General features: G+C 44.3%; 2 protein-coding genes across 3 annotated transcripts; both read right to left on the reverse strand.

Annotated features, from left to right (window-relative positions):
- Nucleotides 1–14: 14 nt before the first annotated feature.
- On the reverse strand, nt 15–2,743 carry LOC106601410 (serotonin N-acetyltransferase). Of its 2 annotated transcripts, XM_014193609.2 has the most exons (4): nt 2,655–2,743; nt 1,947–2,233; nt 1,480–1,634; nt 15–1,295 (listed from the first exon to the last, which is right to left on the reverse strand). In XM_014193609.2, the coding sequence occupies exons 2-4, from the start codon at nt 2,095–2,097 to the stop codon at nt 768–770; spliced, it is 834 nt and encodes a 277-aa protein (XP_014049084.1). In that variant the 5' UTR covers nt 2,098–2,233; nt 2,655–2,743; the 3' UTR covers nt 15–767. The 2 variants fall into 2 exon arrangements, with proteins under 2 accessions (XP_014049084.1, XP_045571158.1); XM_045715202.1 differs by lacking the exon at nt 2,655–2,743 and having other exon boundaries at nt 1,947–2,614.
- A 533-nt stretch (nt 2,744–3,276) lies between these two features.
- Nucleotides 3,277–21,301, reverse strand: LOC106601398 (sphingosine kinase 1). The gene is made up of 5 exons (XM_014193575.2): nt 20,632–21,301; nt 11,746–11,895; nt 9,588–9,682; nt 9,310–9,425; nt 3,277–7,149 (listed from the first exon to the last, which is right to left on the reverse strand). Exons 1-5 carry the CDS (start codon nt 21,056–21,058, stop codon nt 6,297–6,299), a joined length of 1,641 nt encoding a protein of 546 aa, XP_014049050.1. The 5' UTR covers nt 21,059–21,301; the 3' UTR covers nt 3,277–6,296.
- Between the last annotated feature and the right edge of the window lie 366 nt (nt 21,302–21,667).

Genomic DNA, 21,667 nt, shown 5'->3' on the forward strand with positions numbered 1-21,667 from the left:
ACATGCTCAGAAAGTTAATACATTATCATCTTTATTATATTTTTTAATAACAAAAACAGTACAAAAACATATTTATTAAAGATATGATTGGTTTCAAGGGTAAGACAGGTTCTGGTGGAGTAAGAGAATATATTACATGGTTTGATTAACACTCTGCACATATGACCCAAAGGGAAATGAATAGACAAACAGTTTCAGTAACAAATTAATCCAAATTGGTGTGGATGTAGCCTACTTTTCTCATTGTATGAAAACGGGCTTGTTAAGTCACTAGATCTACTGGCAGTCCAATGAAAGGATCCTCTTGTAAATCCTCAGATGTTTACAGTATACCTAATGCCCACTAATAGAGATAAGGAGGCACGTTTGAGCTGCTAAAGCCTGGTAGTCAGTGACGTCAGTCCATATACCGTCAGAGAGGAGAGGCTTGCAACCCAAACCTTCAGACATAATGTACAATAAATAAAACGGGAACATTTGCAGTAAAAATATCATCTCACACAGACAGAAGTCACACAATATTTGTTCTAACATTCATTAGCATGTAGCTAGTTAACGTTGAAATATTCACATATTAAATAACGTTAGGTATCTGAAATTAAAACATTGTAATAAAGCTTAAAGACTCCCTGCATTGGTCATGCATGTATGGTGTGCACTTTAGACTACCATCTTAGATATGCATGTAAATGTTTACATCACTTTATTTTACATTATAGTTGATATGTACAGCAGGAATCTAATATCTTACTCAGTAAAAAAAGGATTTACACATCAGCAGACTCAGTCCTCTGAGTCTGTTCCTCCAATAACAATGCAGGCTCAGTCCTCTGAGTCTGTTCCTCCAATAATAACACAGACTCAAGCCTCTGAGTCTGTTCCTCCAATAACAATGCAGACTCACTCCTCTGAATCGGTTCCTCCAATAATAACACAGACTCAAGCCTCTGAGTCTGTTCCTCCAATAATAACACATTCTGAGGAAAACCAATAGCTTCACTGTTGCGCCGCATCAGGGCATGGCCCCTCACAGGGTACTGCATCTCTGTGAAGGTCAGTGATGCCACCGTGATGGAACAGCGGCCCTGCACCTTGAAGCCAGACTTCTGGTAGAAGGGAACCAGGAAGTCCTCGCACATGAGCACTGCACGGCGCACATAGGGCAGGCAGCGTAGGTACTGCAGGTAGCGCCACATCAGGATAGGGCCCTTTCCCTGCTGCCGGAAGGTCCGGTGGACCGCCAGCACATGGATATGAACTGTGGAACCTTTGGGCTTGTGAAGAGTTAGGGCGTCCTGCAGCAAAGGAAAAATGCAAATGTAGCTCAAGTAAAGTTCATTCAATAATATGTATGGTGATGTAATACAGAGCACCTGATTTCGAAAAACTATCAGTGAGCTAATAAAAACACAGTAAGATATAGAGTAAATGACCTATGAATCAATAGGAAATTATATAACATCATAGAAGGTGTCTTACTAGGGTGAGTCTGTCCTGGTCCCATTGGGACCCAATGATGAAGGCTACTAGTCTCCCCTCCTCAAACCAGCCCATGGACAGCTCTGGACACAGCGTGAGGAAATGACGCACCTCATCAAGGTGGAGCGGGCAGTCTCCTGACACAGAGATAAAGGCTGGCGGAGGAAAAGAGAGAGACACGTTTTCATCATCCTTGGACTAACTGTATTTAAGAATGCCAATGCGGATCGGATCCGTATCAGTGCATTAAACCTATAACAAGGGATTAATACAAAGATGTTATGGAAAGCAAGAGACAGACTAGCGCGCCCAGTCAACGTGCGTAAAGCCCAAGGAGAGGCTGTTGGCACGAGTTTTACGCGCGACTTGAGTACCCCTGATAACGCTCATACATTGTATATTCGTGCCATTAATTCATAACACATAATACATACACACATTTATAACTGAATCTATGGACAACTTACCCTCTTTCTCGATTTCGAACACGCTGATGGCATCTTGCGTGTTGAGCGGTCGGAACTCGCTTGCTGGCAGTGTGTGTCTTCTTTGGCGCCCAGGAGAAACAGAAGGGGATAGTCGCGGTTTCAGGAAAGGCAGGGCGCCCACTAGTGACATTTTACAATTTTTATAACTCCAGTTGGATTACTTCGATATTCTTCTGTTCCTTCTATTGTTGTTTGTTTGCACAAGTCTTCTCTCTTGGCTGTTACACGAAGGTTAATCTTCAGTTTCCTCCTCTTGTTGTGACAGCCTGTGCACAGATGACCAAGAGGGAGTAGAATCCGTATTTATAGGATGTGGTCCATGTAGATGTGAGTCATTTTACCATTTAGAATATGAATAGTACGACGTCGGTGCTCATGAATGAAATAATATAATTTGGAGCGAGGGAGAGTGGAGAGCAATTAACTAGAACCAGAAATTAAGCGACCTGAGGTCAGCTGCTTTACGCACAAATGGCAGTGTTGTGACAACCTGTTTATTAATTTCCTAGAGAATTAATGTAACACAGAATAGAAAATGAACACACTGAATGTAATGAATTTACAATGTTTTTTCCTCTACCATTTGATATTTGTTTGCCATCATATGCAGATACTCATGCAGATACTCTGAAATGATATGGTAACCGACAAGAGCACTGTAACTGAAAATAACTTTGCTTTACTTACCTGATGCAATCTCATCCGAACACTCTCTCTACCTGCCTTATTGTCTTATCTCACCCTCTCTTTATCTCCTCCCTCCTCTCTCTCTTGCGTGCCCTGAAAGATGTCCACCTCTTCATTATAAAGCCAGTGATTATTACTATGTCACGTGACAGATTATAGAAGTTGTTTCCACAACTCGGCGTATTAGCTTCTATCGTCATCCCTTGAGTTTGACTGACACATGGCAAAGTGGATATTCTCCTGTATATTTGGGAGATATAGTAGGCATGGAGTAATTGTGGTCAACTCTTGCTCCAGCCAAGTTCTCTATACCGGTCTCCTTAGTAAAGGCCTACAAATGATATTATTTAGTGGTGACTCTCAGCAGGTGGATATTTAGAATGGGTATCCATGGTTAGAGGGAGAGAAGCTATCAGCAGGACTGACATTGGAACACTGCTATCATAAAGATAAGATTAGTCTGGTCCTAAAAGAACAACTATAATACACCCTCAAATACACCTGTAATGGACAATATTAACCACTGGATTATCATTTTCACTTTATATAAAAACTAAAAAGACAATTAACATTGTTAATGCTCTGTGGAAAAGATGGTTGCTAATGATGAACAAGACAGAACTCTTGAAGAATTGGGGAATTTTATTACCATTCAGACAGTCGATACAGCATGATTCATGTATTTAGTTGTGGTTCTTACTAAATGAAACCCTGGGAAAATATAGATCTCTCTCCTACATGGGAATGATTACATAAAAAATGACATGAATGCAATGAGAAGACTACAGCAGTTTTTAAATATTAATAACAGTACTATGGTGTAGTCACTCCACAGTCCACCCTACCTGCCAAGGGTACAGGACAGAGAAGATAACAGTACTATGATGTAGTCACTCCACAGTCCACCCTACCTGCCAAGGGTACAAGGACAGAGAAGATAACAGTACTATGATGTAGTCACTCCACAGTCCACCCTACCTGCCAAGGGTACAGGACAGAGAAGATAACAGTACTATGATGTAGTCACTCCACAGTCCACCCTACCTGCCAAGGGTACAGGACAGAGAAGATAACAGTACTATGATGTAGTCACTCCACAGTCCACCCTACCTGCCAAGGGTACAGGACAGAGAACATAACAGTAGTTCAACACAATTGCAGTTACTCCACTCAGATGTGTTGAGAGCGGTTGTTTTTTGTACATATTACATAACAGTCACTAGGGTCAGCCAGGGTCAGCAATGGATGTCCGCTTGTCTGTTCGGTTGAGGAGAGATTATATTCGGTTGAGGAGAGATGATACTCAGTATACAGTCTAGCATGAGCTACCGTACCTGAGGTGATTCAAATGGAGGTTTGTGATATTCAGATGGAAATATGATAAGTGATTGTAGTTTAATTCAAAATGGCTCGTAATTGTTTTCATAACCTGGATACCAGTATGCTAGTGAATCAATGCAACCAAACATACAAAGAATGAAAGTAAGCTATCATAAGATTTTATACAGTTCTACTGTTGTACCATAGAAACAAATGTGCAAGTACTTTGTCAGAACTTCCACCACTTGCACTGCAATGACTGGTTAAGGTAAATCCACTAGGGGGACCCCTCACACTGCATAAAGAGCAGTGAGGCGTCCCAGAACGGCCACATTGGAAGAATTTGCATAATCTCTCAATTTGGATATGTGCTTTTACTTGTGAATGCATGGTCTATGACCTAGTCAATACCACCAGTAGAGCCTGACGAATGAGGATTAGGTAGGTAGATAGGTATGTATGGGGTAAAAGGTACCGTACAGTATGTTTAATATGATTATAATAATTGCTTATAATAATTATAATAATTATCCTGCTTCCAGTCACTTTCTCTTAATCCCTGCCTACATTTACCTATCTACCTCAATACTCCAGTATCTCTGTACGTTGTAAATGTGGTACTGGCCCTGACCCTGTATATAGCTTCCTCTCTCCTTTCTTATTTCTTGTGTTTTTTTCCCGCTTGTTTTTTTTCTTATTAATTATAGGGCTTTCAAGTTAAGCATTTCACTGTACTTGTGCATGTGACAAATAAAACGTGAACTTGTATTTATCTAAAGGCATATCAAAGTCAAGTACAGGCACAGAAATGGAAGATTGAAATCAGATTGGGAGAAGTTAATATCACATCTGCAGTCAGCATACCTTCAGGTAGAGTCATTTAAGCATCATTTTAGATTCATTATACAGTGCATTAAAACCATTCCACCCATTGTACATTTTGAGCCAAACCAAACCAAGTGTGTGCTCTAGGATTAGTTAAACCAGTAATTGTTATATCTCAGGGCTGAACCCGACCTGGCATGAACTGGTGTGAGGAGAACTGATGATAATGCTCACATTTGCGCTTGTCTCTGCTCCAGTGCACTAATGCTCATCATCACCCTGACAAGAAAGGGCCCCAGCAGAGAGCACAGCACTCTGGCCTGGTCGCTCCAACTCTTATTGATCGAGTCAATGTGCAAAACCCACTGACCCATGCAGTGCTGCGTAGTGCAAAACCCTGTTTCCCTTCTTAGTGTGTGCTTGGACAGAAAACAACAGAAATAGTTATATTATTTTATCTACAATAAAACCGTTCATAAAAATCGACAATGGTACTGTATCTTCTTCAACTGCTTGTAGTTCTATCAGCTAGTATTTTTCATTCACCCATAAAGCTTCAGAATAAGGACACATTAGGTGCTGATGGCTCCAAAATCTTGTGAAGGACGAGGGAGTACAATCTTAACACAGCTAGCAGAAAGGGATCATATGTAGCAGACGAGACCATCCCCCTCCTTGCTAAGTGCTCCAGATCTGAAAGGGAGTCAAGCCTGTGTGTTTGTGTGTGTGTCAGGAAGGAGGTGGTCCAAGAAGCATGTTGGCTAGAGCTGCAGCAGCAGCAGGGTAGGAGACAGGCGAGATATACAAGAAGGTAACCTCAGCTGGCCAGGTTCCTGAACCTCCAGGCTGCTTTAACACAACCTCACTAGCACCTAACCCCTTCCACCCCATCCATTAAACATAGAGGTAAAGTGGAGGTTGTCACTGATGAGAGAGAGAAGAGTAACCTAATATCATTGGTGGAGGTCTACAATGCTGCATTCTCCCACATTGTGCTTCTCCATAGAAAACCTACATCCATGACTCGAACAGTATATCCTGAGGGGGGAAGGGCTTCATGTCAGGCCCGTGTCTCATCCTCCACAGAATCATTACCCCGGGGCTAGATAGCGGGCGTAGAGCTGGTTGCCTGCCACATCCTCGTGGGACAAAAGAATGTGCTTCTCTTCACGTGTGTCACACTTATTAAGTCAGACAGCGGAGCACACAAGGTACTCCTCAGCCGTGGGCCCCTCCCTACTAAACACACCGCTCACAACACACTATCATACACACACAATCTTAGCTGAGACCAGCCAGCTGCAAGAACATCCATGGCTTTGACCCTGAATGAAGCGTGGAGAGGAAAGGGAGGGATCTCTAAAAAACAGGACACAGAGATATATCTTTTCCAAAGGCTGATATAACGTCTTTGGCACTTTGTATATACAGTAGACAGAGTAAGAAAGGGAGTGAGAAGTCAGAGCTGTGGGGAGGACAGACGCTCTGAGTAGATTCTCAGCCTGAGATGAGCCTGGCGATTCCTTCATGAACCTGGGCCTGTACTGGCCCGTACTCCACCATCTCCCCGTCCACAGTGATCGCTCCCTCGGGGGACAGAGGCTCCAGGCGAAAGGCCTTCACCCTCTCATACACAAGGTGTGGGCAGCCAATAGCCAGGTGGCCCCCCTTCTCCATGGTCATGAAGAGTGTGAGCAGGGCTAGTCTGGAGATGCCTGCACGCACATACAACAGGTGGATGAAGCCGTCGTCTGCTGCGGCCCCAGGGGCGGCAAACAGGTCCTCAGCCAAGTGGGACTGGAACATGGCCAATACCAGTACAAAGTCTTCCTCATTCACTATTGTCCAATGCTCAGGCACCGGCTGCTCCAGGTCTGCTAGGAGCGAGTCAGGAGGCCCCTTCTGGTTGACTGGTTGGGGCTCGGTCCTCATGGTTGTGATGGCAATGTTGGAGGAGTTGTGGGCGGTGTTGTGGTTGGAGTTTGTGCTGTGGTTGTGGCGAGAGTTCTGATTGGGGGAGCTGTTGGGCCCACAGGGTAGAGAGGAGCAGAGGGAGGAGTTCTGGGGTGTGAAGGAAGGAGCAGGCAGGTATGCCAGCCTACCCTGATAAACCTTGAGGGATGCCAGGCGCATCAGTGTACCCACCAGGAATCGCATGGGGCCAACGAGGCGGTACTTCTCGCTCTCGATGTCGACGTCGGCCACGAAGCCCCAGGCCAGGGAGAGGAAGGAGAAGATGCGCTGGCTGGAGGCCAGGTGGACAGAGACCAGGTCCAGCCGAGTCACCAGGCCTTTACACAGCAGGAAGCCACAGCTCAGCAGCAGCTCCTTACCCCAGGCCGGGGGAGACCTGCAGGGAGTAGCAGTCAGCTCACAGTAGACTGAGGCAGTTAGGTATCAATCTGTGGTTCAATTGAGCCGGAGCTACTCCTTCACTCAAAAGTAATGACTCTAACTCTAACCCTAACCCTAACCCTAGAATGGTAATACATTGTACTTACAGCAGTAACCCTAACCCTAGAATGGTAATACATTGTACTTACAGCAGTAACCCTAACCCTCGTCATAACCCTAACCCTAGGTTCATGTCCACACGCCGGTTAAACCCTAATCCCATTGTTTTAAAGTAACTGTCCAGTGAAAATCTCACTTTTAAATTCATATTCTGCTAACTCATACCCAAATAATGTTGTTCTCGTCCTATACTCGTTTTTGTGGCCAAAGTATAACTTGGAGAAAAACTCAAACTGACTGTTTCAAAAATGCTTGCTATCTCCTCATAGAGTATGATGTCATACTCCTGAGGAGGATGAGCTGGCCAATCAGCAGTCTAGAGGAGGATGAGCTGGCCAATCAGCAGTTTACTCGCATTAATATTTTTAATGACCGGTACACTGTACACCCACACCATTCTGTTGTTGGGGTATGCCAACACAGAAATGCTGCTTTTTAACATTCTTAATTACACATTTTTTGGAAGGAACACAATTTAACTCATATTGTAATTAATTATAGGTCATATTTCATAGAGATCTGGAAACACTGGACAGTTACAGTACTTTAAACATAACCATCTGCACTGTCGGACTGTAAGATAATGGGGTTAGGGTTGAACTGGGGTGTGGACATGAAGCTAGGGTAAGGGTTGTGGCTAGGGTAAGGGTTGTGGCTAGGGTAAGGGTTGTGGCTAGGGTTAGGGTTGTGGCTAGGGTAAGGGTTGTGGCTAGGGTTAGGGTTGTGGCTAGGGTAAGGGTTGTGGCTAGGGTAAGGGTTGTGGCTAGGGTTAGCTTGGTTTGGGTTGAACAGGGTGTTAGGGTTAGGGTTGTGGCTAGGGTAAGGGTTGTGGCTAGGGTAAGGGTTGTTGCTAGGGTTAGCTTGGTTCGGGTTGAACAGGGGTGTTAGGGTAAGGGTTGTGGCTAGGGTAAGGGTTGTGGCTAGGGTAAGGGTTCGTGGCTAGGGTAAGGGTTGTGGCTAGGGTAAGGGTTGTGGCTAGGGTTAGGGTTGTGGCTAGGGTTAGCTTGGTTTGGGTTGAACAGGGGTGTTAGGGTAAGGGTTGTTGCTAGGGTTAGCTTGGTTCGGGTTGAACAGGGGTGTTAGGGTAAGGGTTGTGGCTAGGGTAAGGGTTCGTGGCTAGGGTAAGGGTTGTGGCTAGGGTAAGGGTTGTGGCTAGGGTTAGCTTGGTTCGGGTTGAACAGGGTGTTAGGGTTAGGGTTGTGGCTAGGGTAAGGGTTGTGGCTAGGGTAAGGGTTGTGGCTAGGGTTAGCTTGGTTTGGGTTGAACAGGGGTGTTAGGGTAAGGGTTGTGGCTAGGGTAAGGGTTGTGGCTAGGGTAAGGGTTGTTGCTAGGGTTAGCTTGGTTCGGGTTGAACAGGGGTGTTAGGGTAAGGGTTGTGGCTAGGGTAAGGGTTGTTGCTAGTGTTAGCTTGGTACGGGTTGAACAGGGGTGTTAGGGTTAGGGTTGAACAGGGGTGTTAGGGTTAGGGTTGAACAGGGGTGTTAGGGTTAGGGTTGAACAGGGGTGTTAGGGTTAGGGTTGAACAGGGGTGTTAGGATTAGGGTTGTTCATAGGTTGCAAATCTTTATTCAACTGGGATAGATATCTGATGTTATACAACTCGCTGTGTATTTTATTGTTGTTTTTCTGTTGCTGTTGTATATGTAGGCGGCTCATATTTCACAAACAGCAGTAATAAAGGCGGTCCAGACACTACCTCAGTAGTAGTCCACTGAATTTCCAGTTGATCTAGAACCCATTACATCACTCCATTAAAAGTAGCTATCAGCAACCCTCAAATAATGACTCTTCTTGGACTTTATGAAGTGTGAAGCTGAAGCAGACACCATCTCTCTCCCTTGTCTCTGGAGAAATGTGCCTACTCTGCCCAGTCAGCTAATGTGATAATTACATCCATAGAAAAGGGATAAATCACCTTCTTTGTCCAGGCCAGTTTTCCTATCGCATTCCATTCTACTGTACTCTATGCATTTAAATGTCTCATTAGTGGACTTACTTAGTGTAGTGGTGGACGGAGGCTGCCAGGGCATTGCCCGAGCCCCCTGGTAAGATGCCCAGTGGGGTCTGGATGGCCTCCTCCCAGTCCTCTCTCTCCAGAAGACCATTCAACACCTGACCGGACAGGCAAACACACACAAACAGCATCAGGCCATGACCCTCCAACTGAGAGTTGTATCCCACAAACCCCACTGCTTATTCAAACAGTCTTAGGGAAACTTTAGACAAGTTAGCTATGCTGGAAATGTGTTCATGCAGTGTCTATACTTGGGGCACCTCGAACAGCAGCCCGTCTCCTGACAGGATGACCAGAGCGTCCCACTGTGACAGATCAGTCTCTCTCACCAGGTCCCTCGCATGGTTCTGGTGCTCTATGGGGGACAGAGAGAAATGCCACGAGAGAGAGGGACAGCGAGGAGGGAGGAAAGAGAGCGAGAATAAGGTCCGAGAGATGGCCTCCCTTCACCAGAAGCCCCCAGGGAGGGATCAGTGAGATTGGAGAGAAAAGGGATTCAATTTCCCTCTATCAGTCCATACATATCACATTAGACCATGCAGTGGCTATTCAACTGGCCGATGGCAGTCTTCAAAGCAGCCAGGCCTTAGTGCAAACATCTGCCACTGCTGTCATGGTTAATGTGACGACTGGGGCTGACTGTTTGTTTAGTGGAGTTTTTATTGGAGATGACCTTGGATCCCCTCTAAGCACACTGTCTAGCACAACTCTGCCAGCTGAGACTTGTGTTCTGCAGCAAATATCAGCTCTGCTAAAGGCAGTACTGTGTTTGTTTGTTTTTGCAATTGTGTGTGTCTATGCCTGTGTGTGTGTGTGTTGAGGCATTGTCATCACAAGGGCATTACTTTTCTGCTTGAGTTACCATATGTATTATGACGTTTGAAAAATGACCATGAAAACTCCATTACTACATCCACCCCCCTCTCCTCCTCCTCTCCTCCTCCTCTTCTCCTCCTCTCCTAGCATAACATGTACCTGTCCCTTAGCCCTCCCTCACCCACTGAGTTTCCTTTAAGTCCATGCTGTTTGGTATGTATGGGGAGACTGAGTGCGGAGTGATGTGGTCCTGTGCTGTCAGGCAAAAACAGAGGAAGGCTGCTGCGGCTGACTCAGCACTCTATGCTGCTGGCTGGAGGCTGAGGCTGCACTTCCCAGCCCTCTCCCTATTCACGGGGTCACTGCCACACGCAAACACACATAGGCAGGGGCTAACTCACCATCTCTTGACTTTCTGGATTTTATGTAATCCTCTCTTCTGATGAGCTATAGCTTGGTAGCTACTCTCTGTTAATGTGATATGAACCAAGGTCCCTTTCGGGTTAGGATGATACCAACGCATGCCCAATATAACGTTTTTCTGCTCTCAGTTCCTGAATACATAGGTACTTGAACATTGAACTGTTTTCCACATGAGCTCCCTCAGTTTCTGAGGGAGACACAGATGCAGATGCACACAAGCACATGAACACACACCCCAGAAAACCCCAGAGTTACCCCCTCGCTGAAAGACGATCCTCTCAGTGTGCCTTAGTCCTCTGGCATAGACTAGTAGGTGACAAGATAGTTCTGCAGGGCTCCATTCCCTAAGTGGAGGCAGGCAGGGCAGCGAGGTGGCGCCGGTTAATCCACTCAGACAGGCTAGCTACAGTACCCAGGCAGTGGAGGGGAAGCAGTGTTAGCTGAGCGCTAGCTGAGAGAGCCTCTGGTGACCCATATTCTCCCAGCCCCAGCTCCCAGCAGTCCCAGGTCGGCATCGTCACGCTGACCGTCGGTATTTAGACTGTCTTTTTTTCATCACCATCCAGATGCTAACCTTCCCCATGTCCCCTGGGACTGAACTCACACTCTTTCTCCTCTCTCTCTGTTCTCTCCTTTTTCAGTTGTTTCAAAGATTAAGAAGGCATTGAACAACTCATAGGTGTCTTGGTGATGGTTTGTAACGCTGGCAGAGATAGCTTCTTGTCAGCTATACCGGATGCTAGTGAAGTATAGGTGGTGGTGTTAATGTGTAGCTGAAGTGATTTTTAAAAGTCTTTCTGGCTCCTTGGATTGTTCCTGCTTGCTCAAAGATACCTGACTTTTATTCAGTGAAAGGTTATGCAGAGTTCAGTGACTTTGAACTCATTGCTACTGTTAGTGAAAAGTAGTTGAGAGTATATAATACTGGGAGCAGGGGATCTGACAAGGCAGTGCAGAGTCAAACACTGTGTGTGTGTGTGTGTGTGTGTGCGTGCGTGCGTGCGTGCGTGCGTGCGTGCGCGCGTGCATGTGTGTACGCAATCAGGGCAGTGAGATAATAGGGCTCAAGCAGGTAGGTGTGTAAGGGACTGAGTGTTGACCAGTGTGTGTAGGGGACTGACCAGTGATGACCAATGTGTAGGGGACTGACCAGTGATGACCAATGTGTAGGGGACTGACCAGTGATGACCAATGTGTAGGGGACTGAAGCCTCGGTGAGCATGGGCTCGATTTGCCCGGAGAAAAGCTGGAGAGCCTGGCCCCGCCCACTCTGGGGGTTCACCAGAACCATGACCCTGCAGGGCCGCCGTACCTCATAGTACTTCACATCTGAGAGAAAGTGAGAGAGAGAGAGAGAAAATAGAAAAAGAGAGCAATGGAGTGAAAGATGTAGATAAACAGAAGAGGGAAGAAGGAATAGTTTGTGAGTTGATATTCTCAAGCTGTCATGGGAATAATTGCTCCACTTAATTTTCTAGTATCAAGGAAACATCAATCATGCAACTCTCCATTGTCTTCCCAAATGTTTTTCTGACATCCATCTCAGACATTTCAAAGAGGTTATGAAAGGAGTCTCTACCCTCTAGATCCCTTGGCAGAAAACCATTGTTCAATAAGATAGCATTAAACAGTGATACCAAGGGCAGTGACACCATTCACTCACAGATGGTGCTTGACGTTATTGTTTTTGTGATCCACTTATTTTTCCCCAGAAATGTAAGTCTAACAAAACACATGCCACCTCAACTCATTCGCCTAATGTTGTAGTTGAAGACATGCTCCGGAACTTTGGCGAATACTAAGTATTTTTTAAACCTCCCGCTTTGGGCTGGATGTGTCAATCTGCAGTTTTACCTAAATTAACCACAAATCCCTAGTTTGAAAGTGACCGTTTTTCTGTGCTGCATCATTTCCCCTACATTTTCCCACACGTGAGCCAGAACACCTAGCAATTTGAGTTCCAGCCAATGAGCTTCAGCCCCTCGCAATTTGAGTGAAAGCTAGCAAGATGCACACAGAGCAGAGCGAGAGAGAAAGCAATGACGTGGTGCACATATCTGCATATATGTGAGGTAGTACACAATTTACGGGGACCACTTTTGGCTCATGAGTGCTACTTTCAGAACTACTGGCTAAAAAGTATACAAAAGTACCGGAGAATTTCTTTAAGTAATGTACTGTTATGATCTGTGTGGTTATCTTTAGTACTATTACCAGACACCAACGGAATAATTAAAAGCTGGAAGAACTTGTTCAGATGTTGCAGAGCGCCATGAGAGATCATTTCAAAGACAGTTGTTTTTAACTCAGGATGAACTCCTTGCCTCTGATACTGCAGTTACTATAGATGCCCTTGTCTTTCTGCACAGGGGACACTGTCTTCTCAGAGGCCATAGTTAATCATAAGAGAGATTTAGGGCTGTCCCCGACAAAAACAAATCTTAGTCGAGAGTCGTCTGTTCTTTCAACCAATAGATTGTTCCAAATTTAAAAACATGTATTTTCCCATTTATAGACACACCCTATGTTTGAATAAAATCAACTATATGCAGGCTACTTAGCTTGTCTGATGCTTTAAGCACTGCGATTAAAAATTAAGACACACAAATTACTAAAGCGGAAGCCAGAGATCAATAAGCCTAACCTGTTCCTGACCCGACCCGCCTCCTCTCACTGCTGCTGGGCTTCGCAGATTCTGCCATTATGCTCCTGAAGTTGCCAGTAATAGGATACACCAGCGGTTGGCAACCTTTTCCATTTGGAGTGCCAAGTTATCATACCATTTCTCCTGATCTGCGTGCCAGTTATGATTTTCATATGCACATATTCGTGGAACAGTTTCATTTAATTTATATTAAAGTCCTCATGTCTCAAAATCAATGTAATGTGGTTAATCACAATTCTATCTAAATGAAAATTATTCAAATAAAAAAATTACTTCTATTGCCATTGCCAATATGTAAAAATATCCTGGGCTCTCAGAGTTTCCCAAACAGACACAGCTGTAGGCTATTTGCGCAAGGGATAAGAAGTAATCAGGCAGGCCTATTTTATGACGTTTCAACCGGATCAGAGCATGAGATTTTTTCACCCTTTCATGCTGAGTGGTTATCAAAAGGGAGCGAATTTTTCAATTAGGCTACGTTAAGGAACTATTGTCATTCTCAATGGATGTAAAAACAGACTGTTTATTTGCTGTTTGAGGCGAAGGAAAGATGACTTTGAGAAGCTCCACAGTGATGGTGAGTTAAGACAATCAGAAATAGTATCAGATTCCCAAATGGGCACATTTATAGGTCTACATTTGCGCGCAGGCCAGGTAGCCTAGGCCTACTTCTATGTGTACTTACATGTACTTACTCAAGATTGACAGGGGCGCTTCAAACAAAAGACAGTGAATAAATTGACAACTCGGAAATGGAATGAAATAAACCAAAACTTAGGTTGTGCACTCTGCCAACAACGTTTCCACTCCTACAATGACAACGGTAATACTGTAATAATAATATAGTTTTTAGCTTACAGCACCTGGTATTCCCAGGTGATCTCCCGTCCCAGTACTAACCAGGCCCGACGGTCACAAGCATATTTTTTTACCCCGTTTTCTCCCCAAATTAGGTCCCTTGGCTCATCTCTGCAACTCCTCAATTGGCTCGGGAGAGGCGAAGGTCCTCCGAAACATGACCCGCCTGGCACCTACTTCTTATCACACTGCTCACTTAACCCGGATGTCAGCCGCACCAATGTGTCAGAGGAAACAGCGTTCAACTGATGACCGGAATCAGCTTGCAGGCGCCCGGCCCTGTCACAAGGAGTTGCTAGAGCACGATGAGCCAAAGGAAGCCGCACCGATCAAACCCTCCCATACCCCGGATGGCCAATTGTGAGCAGTCCTATGGGGCTCCCGGTGACGGCCGGTTGTGACACAGCCTGGGATCGAACCCCGGGCTGTAGTGATGCCTCAGTACTGCGGTGCAGTGCTTTTTGACTGTGCCACCCAGGACTGTCAAAAATGTCCTGACTGGTCCTGACTGTGCCACCCAGGACCTGTAATTATGATAAGATATTGAATGTATTAACAGAAATTACCATAACCAAACAAACATTCCAAATGATAAATTATGGTAATTAACGGTAAATGTACTACTGGTGATACTGTGGTCTGCCATCCCTGCGGCCTCAAAATGGATTAGTCCACATAATTTAAAAAATATATATTTGCCACTGGTCGACTAAAAAAATCTTGGTCAAGCAACAGCCTATCGACCAAACAATTGACCAATCGACTAATTGGGGTCATCCTTACAGAGATTACACTTGTTTGTGGTTATGAGTAGTACTTCAGACTCAAATTAACCCTGTCAGACATTATCAGTACCAGATCAAGGATGGCAGTTGAGCATTATCCTCTGAACCCTGCATTTGCCACATGCGGAAGTAATTTCCCACCAGTGAGTGTGAGTCCGGTTCTGCTGGGCATTGGGACAGGTCCCATGGGCCTAATTGTACCCCTGGGAGCAGTGAAACAGCCATCGCGCTGCCCTGTGAATTCCACCCTGTAGCCTCATGCAAACAGGACTGGCACCAGTACACCCTTACCCTGCTGTGCCACTGTCCCTCCACACAAGGCCCCTCTGTCTGGTTCATGCCCAGTGCCGTCTGAGCGGAAATGTCGCCCCTGTCCCTGCCCAGAAATCCAATTACCAACCAGCTGACCTGAAGTGGCACCTCCTACTCATTTGGCTCCTGTACAGGGACAGCAGAGGTACCGAAATATCTCAAAGTGAGGTGTGAAACCATCAGAAAGAGCAGTATTAAGACAGTATCAAAACACAGTCTTGCTAACTCTTCCCCATTCATACAAAGGGTTGCCATTGTATTTTTGTTCTTCACACAACACAATGTGGCTTTTATACACAAAAGGCTCTGACTACATGTCTTTCAGACACAATGGTGGATGCTGCAGTTTGGTACATAACTTTTAGGGTCCGTTTTTCCACTCAAGTGTAGTCAAATGAGCTCTATAAAATGCTCTCAATACAATGAGCCAAATAAAGGCTTCAATAAAACAGTTCAGGGATGACAGAACAATCGCTGCCTCCTCAGGGGTCAAAGCCAATGCTGTAGTCCTTGTGCCTCAAATACAGAGGCGGTTTAACATCCTCCCCTGACAGCTTGTGAGTAGGAATTCAGCCCCGCCTTTACCACCACAGATCATGAGATATTTCCATGTAAGCAATATCATGCTCTGCCGTATTCTGTTGTGTTTCCTGTCTCCTGACTCCTTCAGTCTCCTGTAGCAGTACATTAATGGTTGCTTGGGGCAAAAACTAAAGATGCAAACTAGACGTTGGTCTACTCATTAACTTGGTAACGTTACTTTCTAACATAGGGCCTCCCATTGTTCAAAAGCCTTCAGCTCCCAGAAGCCTCAGAGTATATGTCGAGGAAGCATTTCCATGGTTCCTGGGTCAATAAGAGGTGGGCTCTAACATATGTGCTCAAAGGTGATCTAATCCGTCAAAGACCGGTTATCATTATTAGGTCTATCATTGGGTATAGAAAACATATCGAGTTGACATTAAAAGAAGTGTACGTTTGTGCACCTATGGACTGCAACTAGAAATACTGTATAGCTCGGTGTTTCACTTATCACAGGAAAAAAACTCCTTCACATGGATACAGCATGAAAGCAAAGCTATCCGAAGCTTGATAGTTACAAAAGTTTCAGTAGCAGTCATACAGAGTTCATTATAGCATTGTTTACACCTGATCAATATGATCCAATAACTATGTGATCAAGGTTTGTCGTGTCTACACATTGTATTAAAATGTGTCACTTATCCGTTCACTGTGTCCGCATTTTGACCAGATTAGCTGATGCCTCCCTGTAAGCAAATTATTTGACAGATATTCTTTCAAAATAACATGAATGTATTTATTTTAAGACAATTACTGATGCCGTAAATCAATGGTGGTATCTGTCAATTATGTTTGAGGCTGGTATAATGATAATTTAAATAGTTTGACCATTCCAGATCTGTTTACACTTGACTGATATCCAGACACAATCCGTGCCTGACTACTTCAGGAATATCTGATTACAATCAATTCACAGTGTGTCTTTTCATCGTCTACACCTGTCTAAAAATGTGGGCACAATCAGAATGTTGACAAGATCAGGACAAAAGGTGCATGTTAGAACTAGGTATGAACAGGGCTTCTGTTGCAGGCGGTGATCTTCACCAGTCAAGTTGGTTACAGACACAGTGAGGACCCTAAATGAGTAGCTAAGTCATATTTTGTAACATGCTGCCCAGAGTCATTTCTGTGGAAACAACCTTTTAGGTCCTGTGTGTGTGTGTGTGTGTGTGTGTGTGTGTGTGTGTGTGTGTGTGTGTGTGTGTGTGTGTGTGTGTGTGTGTGAATGTGTGTGTGTGTGTGTGTGTGTGGGTGTGTGTGTGTGTGTGTGTGTGTGTGTGTGAGGCTGTGGTTAAGTGCCTGTGGGCAGATGTGAACTGACTCATGCTGAAGGGCTGTCTGACAAGCAAGCTAGTGTGTGTGTTTCTCTGAGGAAAAGGGTAAACAGAGAGGTGAGGTGGCTGAGTAAGTGTGAGTACTAACAAGTACTGAGGCTGGGATCAAATGAACCGAACTGATTAACTGATCAACTTTGCTGTGTATAATCAATCTATTACTAAAGCAATAAATATAGTATTACCAAACACATGAATTTAGAACATAATATCTCTCATTATGTCCACACATTATTGCATTATTGCTATGACACATCAATATAAGTGAAAACTAGCCAAAACACTGAGGAAAACAAAAGACAATGCTGGTAGAAATGGCTTTAAGTAAAAGCTTGCTGTCTCAGCTGTCCCCAAGGTGTAACACTACCTCCATGACTCAGACATAGCTGGCATATCTACAAACAAGCTTGAGTGAGTCAAAGATTAGGGTGGGGGGTTAGACACCCAGCCCACAGAGGTAGAGCCAGGGGCCCTGACAGCCTGTCACAGGCAGGCCTGTCTGAGGGAGCAGAGCGGGAGACGAGGACCCCGGGGGACCAGCCTCGCTGGGGTGAGAGGCCACTGATGTAGCAGGGGCACCGTTCAGCTCTTGTCTCCATCACTGAGAGACACTGTGGCGTCAGCAGAGCATTGGGCCGTAGGGCGATATCACAGTGACAGATACATACCCTCTCCGTGGAACACACACAGAGACAACATTTTGAAGTTTTAAAGCTAATTTCCTGCAATTGTACACATTTTGCCATGGCTTATGTCGTGTTCTTATGCTATCTGAGTGACTCAAACATTATAACAAAATCAATGGGGGCCATGACATTTTTTTGAATTTTAGATTCTCCCTGAGTTTTTATTTTGGTGATTGTTAGTTCTCAAAGATGATCTTATTTTAAAATATATAGGTCCATTATTTTTTCTACATACTTTATATCTGGTTTTAGTCGTATAAGTTCACACTGAAAACATTTTACCTTCCTGAAAGTCAAGACAGACTGAATTTCCTTACAAAAATGCAGACATTCATTTTATGGTACCTCTAAGCATTGCAAATAGCAGGATATTACCTTCCATGGCCTTTGATGTGCAAAGGTACATCACATTGTTTGAGGATTTCATTATTTACGCCTCATTCAGTCCGTTATGACCTGGCTGTGACAGGAACTGAATGGTAGACTGCTGATACTTAAACACACACTGTGCAGTCCTTACACAGTCAAGCTGTGACTGAACCACAATAAAACAACTGGCAAAGGAATATCTAGCATCTACAGTTTCAACAAAATGATGTGGGATTATGCACTGAAAGTGTCTGATAGCTTTCCCTAAACATTAACCTTACAGCAAAAAAAGAAATTGCCTTCTTAATCCAACTTATCCAGCTGCATCACCAGATAAAATGAAATTAGTTAACATAAATATCCCTTCAGGGATTAGTCAGTCCCTCAGACGTTCATACACCCTCTAGAACAGGGATTAGTCGGTCCCTCTGACTTTCATACACCCTCTAGAACAGGGATTAGTCGGTCCCTCTGACTTTCATACAGGTGCAACTCACACAAAGACCCTTGTCTCAGTTGCCTTGGACACCTAAAGGGCAATTCACGGGGCGATCTCATTCCTTATTCCACCAACACCTGACTCCATTTCTGGCAACCAACATTCCAAATCCGTCACTGCCAAATCAAATATCCGTTTCCCCTAGAACTATGCTGCTGAGGGGTCTAGAGAGGGCCCCTGAGCATGGGCCCCTAAGCAGATAATAGGCAGGCACACCTGTTTTATGGACAATTATCTTCACTCTGTGTAATGGGGAATATTTAAGATTAATAAAGTTGATATTCAGTTAAGATAATTAACACAATGCTTAGCATATGTATATCTTTTCCCGTTCTGTAATACATGATTTCCAGTGCTCTATTTATGATACTCATTTGTGTACGAGTTGATGGTCACTAGACCTGTCACTGAATGTTATGGATTGTTCTCATATCATTTACATTTAAGTCATTTAGCAGACGCTCTTATCCAGAGCGACTTACAAATTGGTGCATTCACCTTATAATATCCAGTGGAACAACCACTTTACAATAGTGCATCTAGTTCGATAGTGATTGACGCCAGAGCTACTGAAGAAACAAGGACTAGGGACACAATTACATTATGAACACTGTGTGATTCTGTAGCAGCTGGCAAAGCCCCTGTCTTTTATTTTGACTTCATACAAGGCTCTCGGGCTGATGTTTAGAGAATATTTGGTACTGTCTGATTAGTATATAGGTGCCTTCTCAGAAGGACCGTTAGACGGTTTTTATGTTTCTATGCTGGAGGGTGTCTCCTTCTTGCAACTTAAACCGAATAGATTTATGATTGACTATATCCTGGACAGCTCTCCTTTTTGTTCAGATGGAAATTCCCTTACGTTCTGCCTATTTAGGCCCATGGCACATGCACTCCTATCTTATTTGTGTGACTGTTCTTGTCTATCAGCGTATCAGTGTTTTGTTCCTTGTCATGTTCTATGTTTTTGTGTGATGCCCAGGAAGAATAGCTGCTGCTTCGCAAGAGCTAATGGGGATCCGAATAAACTAATAAAACCAATCTAATAATGCAATTTAACGAAGAGACATTTCATCTTGTAGCAATAACTTGGATAAACTCAATTCAAAATAATGTGTGATATTTTGACAGAATGTCAGCATAATATTTTGCATATGGCTCTCCCTGTGGCAGCTTCATCCACACCAAATGATCTCCTCAGTGAGTGATAACTGGGTAATTAGCATCAGCAGCACTCTGTTTCATGTTCAGAACTGATTCAGTAGGGTCAGTCGGGTCTCTGCACATGGACCTAAGTCTATGACATGAACTAAAGATTTCTAAAGCAGGCATTTGAATACGGTTGTGTTGTAATAAGGGTTTCCTGATCCAAGACAACCGGCATAAGCACCATTAGATGAAAAATGATGAGTTCAATCACTTGAGTACTTAGCAATGTTGCTTTTGGGATGACTAAATTACCCCTTACAAATTATACAGAAATGTCACAGTTGCAAATCTATGCAAATGATTTCACTCTGAGAAAGGTAACTGGCAGTCATCCTCCCACAGCAGGTAAAGTTGGTTCTTGGGTGTGAGAGATGAACGACATTCCATTTCCAGGACATTCCATTTCCTTCTCCAAGCTTGCCCACTCAGTTGGCACTTAAGCCTATCCTATTCTATAGAAACCGAGTAAGCAGGTTGTGAATTACTGGACCTTAGGTGCAGTATGGGATAACGGTGATGGAAAGTTACCCTCACATTTTGAACTGAATTTACAAGCCCCATTTCCCTGGGCAGAGTATACAATTCCTCCTAAATAAATTAGGAAACACAGTATATGGCAATGATGACAGACTTTTCAAGTTATCCATATAAATAGCCTAAAGTTTGATGCTGTTAAGCTAAATTAAATTAGAACCTACGCCCTCATCAAACATAATACCAGAAAGAAACAACTGTTTTGTTTCAACTATGCAGCCTTGCATCTCACCATGTCGTCGGGGTATCTGGCGGATAGAAGCCTCTCTGATGGCACGCGCCCATCTCTCTGCCTCTTGAAGATTAGTGAGAGGGTCCTGGACCAGTGCGACCCGAAAGCACTGCTCTACTTTCTGCCGGGCCATGCCTGTGCTTATCCATCGCCTCTTGAGCGGGTAGAAATAGGCTGTAAAGAACGCCCCAACGTCCGCTTCGTCCTCCACTTTATAAGCCCGGCAGCCAAGACAGTCAGCTAAATGGAAAACCACCTCATCCTGTCCAGGTGACGATGAGATCTTTTGAATAGTGAGAGCACTCTCAGTCAAACTCACAGAATATCTGACCCTTGCGTTGAGCGAGTCCGTGAATTCTCCATAAAGCCCTTCCACGACACCATTGCGCTGACGGGATGGGTCAGGTTCGGCGATGTAGTTATCCATCCCGTGGACGATGTGATCCGCAGATCGGCGTGCGGTTGATGAGGATGACTGCGGCTGGCTGCCCTGTCTGTTTGACTGCTGTTGGACCCGGAGTCAACCAGCTGTTTTCCTTGTTGAAAGGTCTCTCCCTAGTGACTAAAAGGGGAATCGCACACTGAGACATGAAAGTTGGACAAGGATGCCCAATGTCAGGAATCCACCTCTTCTCATGGAATATAACAAATGTTTTGCATCTTGAGCAAATATTACCATAACCCATTTTGCTGCAGGCTAATGGTTACATTGTTGATCAGTTAGGCCTATTTACCGCTTTGCTATTTACCTCGTGGATAATGAATAGGCAAGGCTACTTCAAGGCCTATTTTACCAGTAGCAAATAATACGATCTATTGATGTTAGAATATTATTAGGAAATACGAGATGCAATGTTTTAGATTGATTACTCTCTTATAGCCTCACCAAATGCAATTAGGTATTTTCAAACCAAGGCTCTCATTTGTCTATTTGTAGGCTATATGGTAAGAATATCCCATGTTGTTCAATCATTTAGGTCTAGACTACCGGTATATATATTTCCATTATTATTTCACAAAGTCGGATATATGGCTG

Source organism: Salmo salar, chromosome ssa03, assembly GCF_905237065.1.
Source record: "Salmo salar chromosome ssa03, Ssal_v3.1, whole genome shotgun sequence".
Lineage (NCBI taxonomy): Eukaryota > Metazoa > Chordata > Actinopteri > Salmoniformes > Salmonidae > Salmo > Salmo salar.

What these genes read in the sequence shown, in the direction of transcription:
- LOC106601410 (XM_014193609.2), bottom strand. Translation starts at nt 2,097, where the DNA reads ATGTCACTAGTGGGCGCCCTGCCTTTCCTGAAACCGCGACTATCCCCT. An exon ending in GTTCGAAATCGAGAAAGAGG is followed by an intron (nt 1,635 to 1,946) that starts GTAAGTTGTCCA and finishes TTCCTCCGCCAG; the next exon opens with CCTTTATCTCTGTGTCAGGA. An exon ending in ACCAGGACAGACTCACCCTA is followed by an intron (nt 1,296 to 1,479) that starts GTAAGACACCTT and finishes CCTTTGCTGCAG; the next exon opens with GACGCCCTAACTCTTCACAA.
- LOC106601398 (XM_014193575.2), bottom strand. Translation starts at nt 21,058, where the DNA reads ATGGATAACTACATCGCCGAACCTGACCCATCCCGTCAGCGCAATGGT. An exon ending in CCAGATACCCCGACGACATG is followed by an intron (nt 11,896 to 20,631) that starts GTGAGATGCAAG and finishes ACTTTCTCTCAG; the next exon opens with ATGTGAAGTACTATGAGGTA. An exon ending in GAGACGGGCTGCTGTTCGAG is followed by an intron (nt 9,426 to 9,587) that starts GTGCCCCAAGTA and finishes CTGTCCGGTCAG; the next exon opens with GTGTTGAATGGTCTTCTGGA.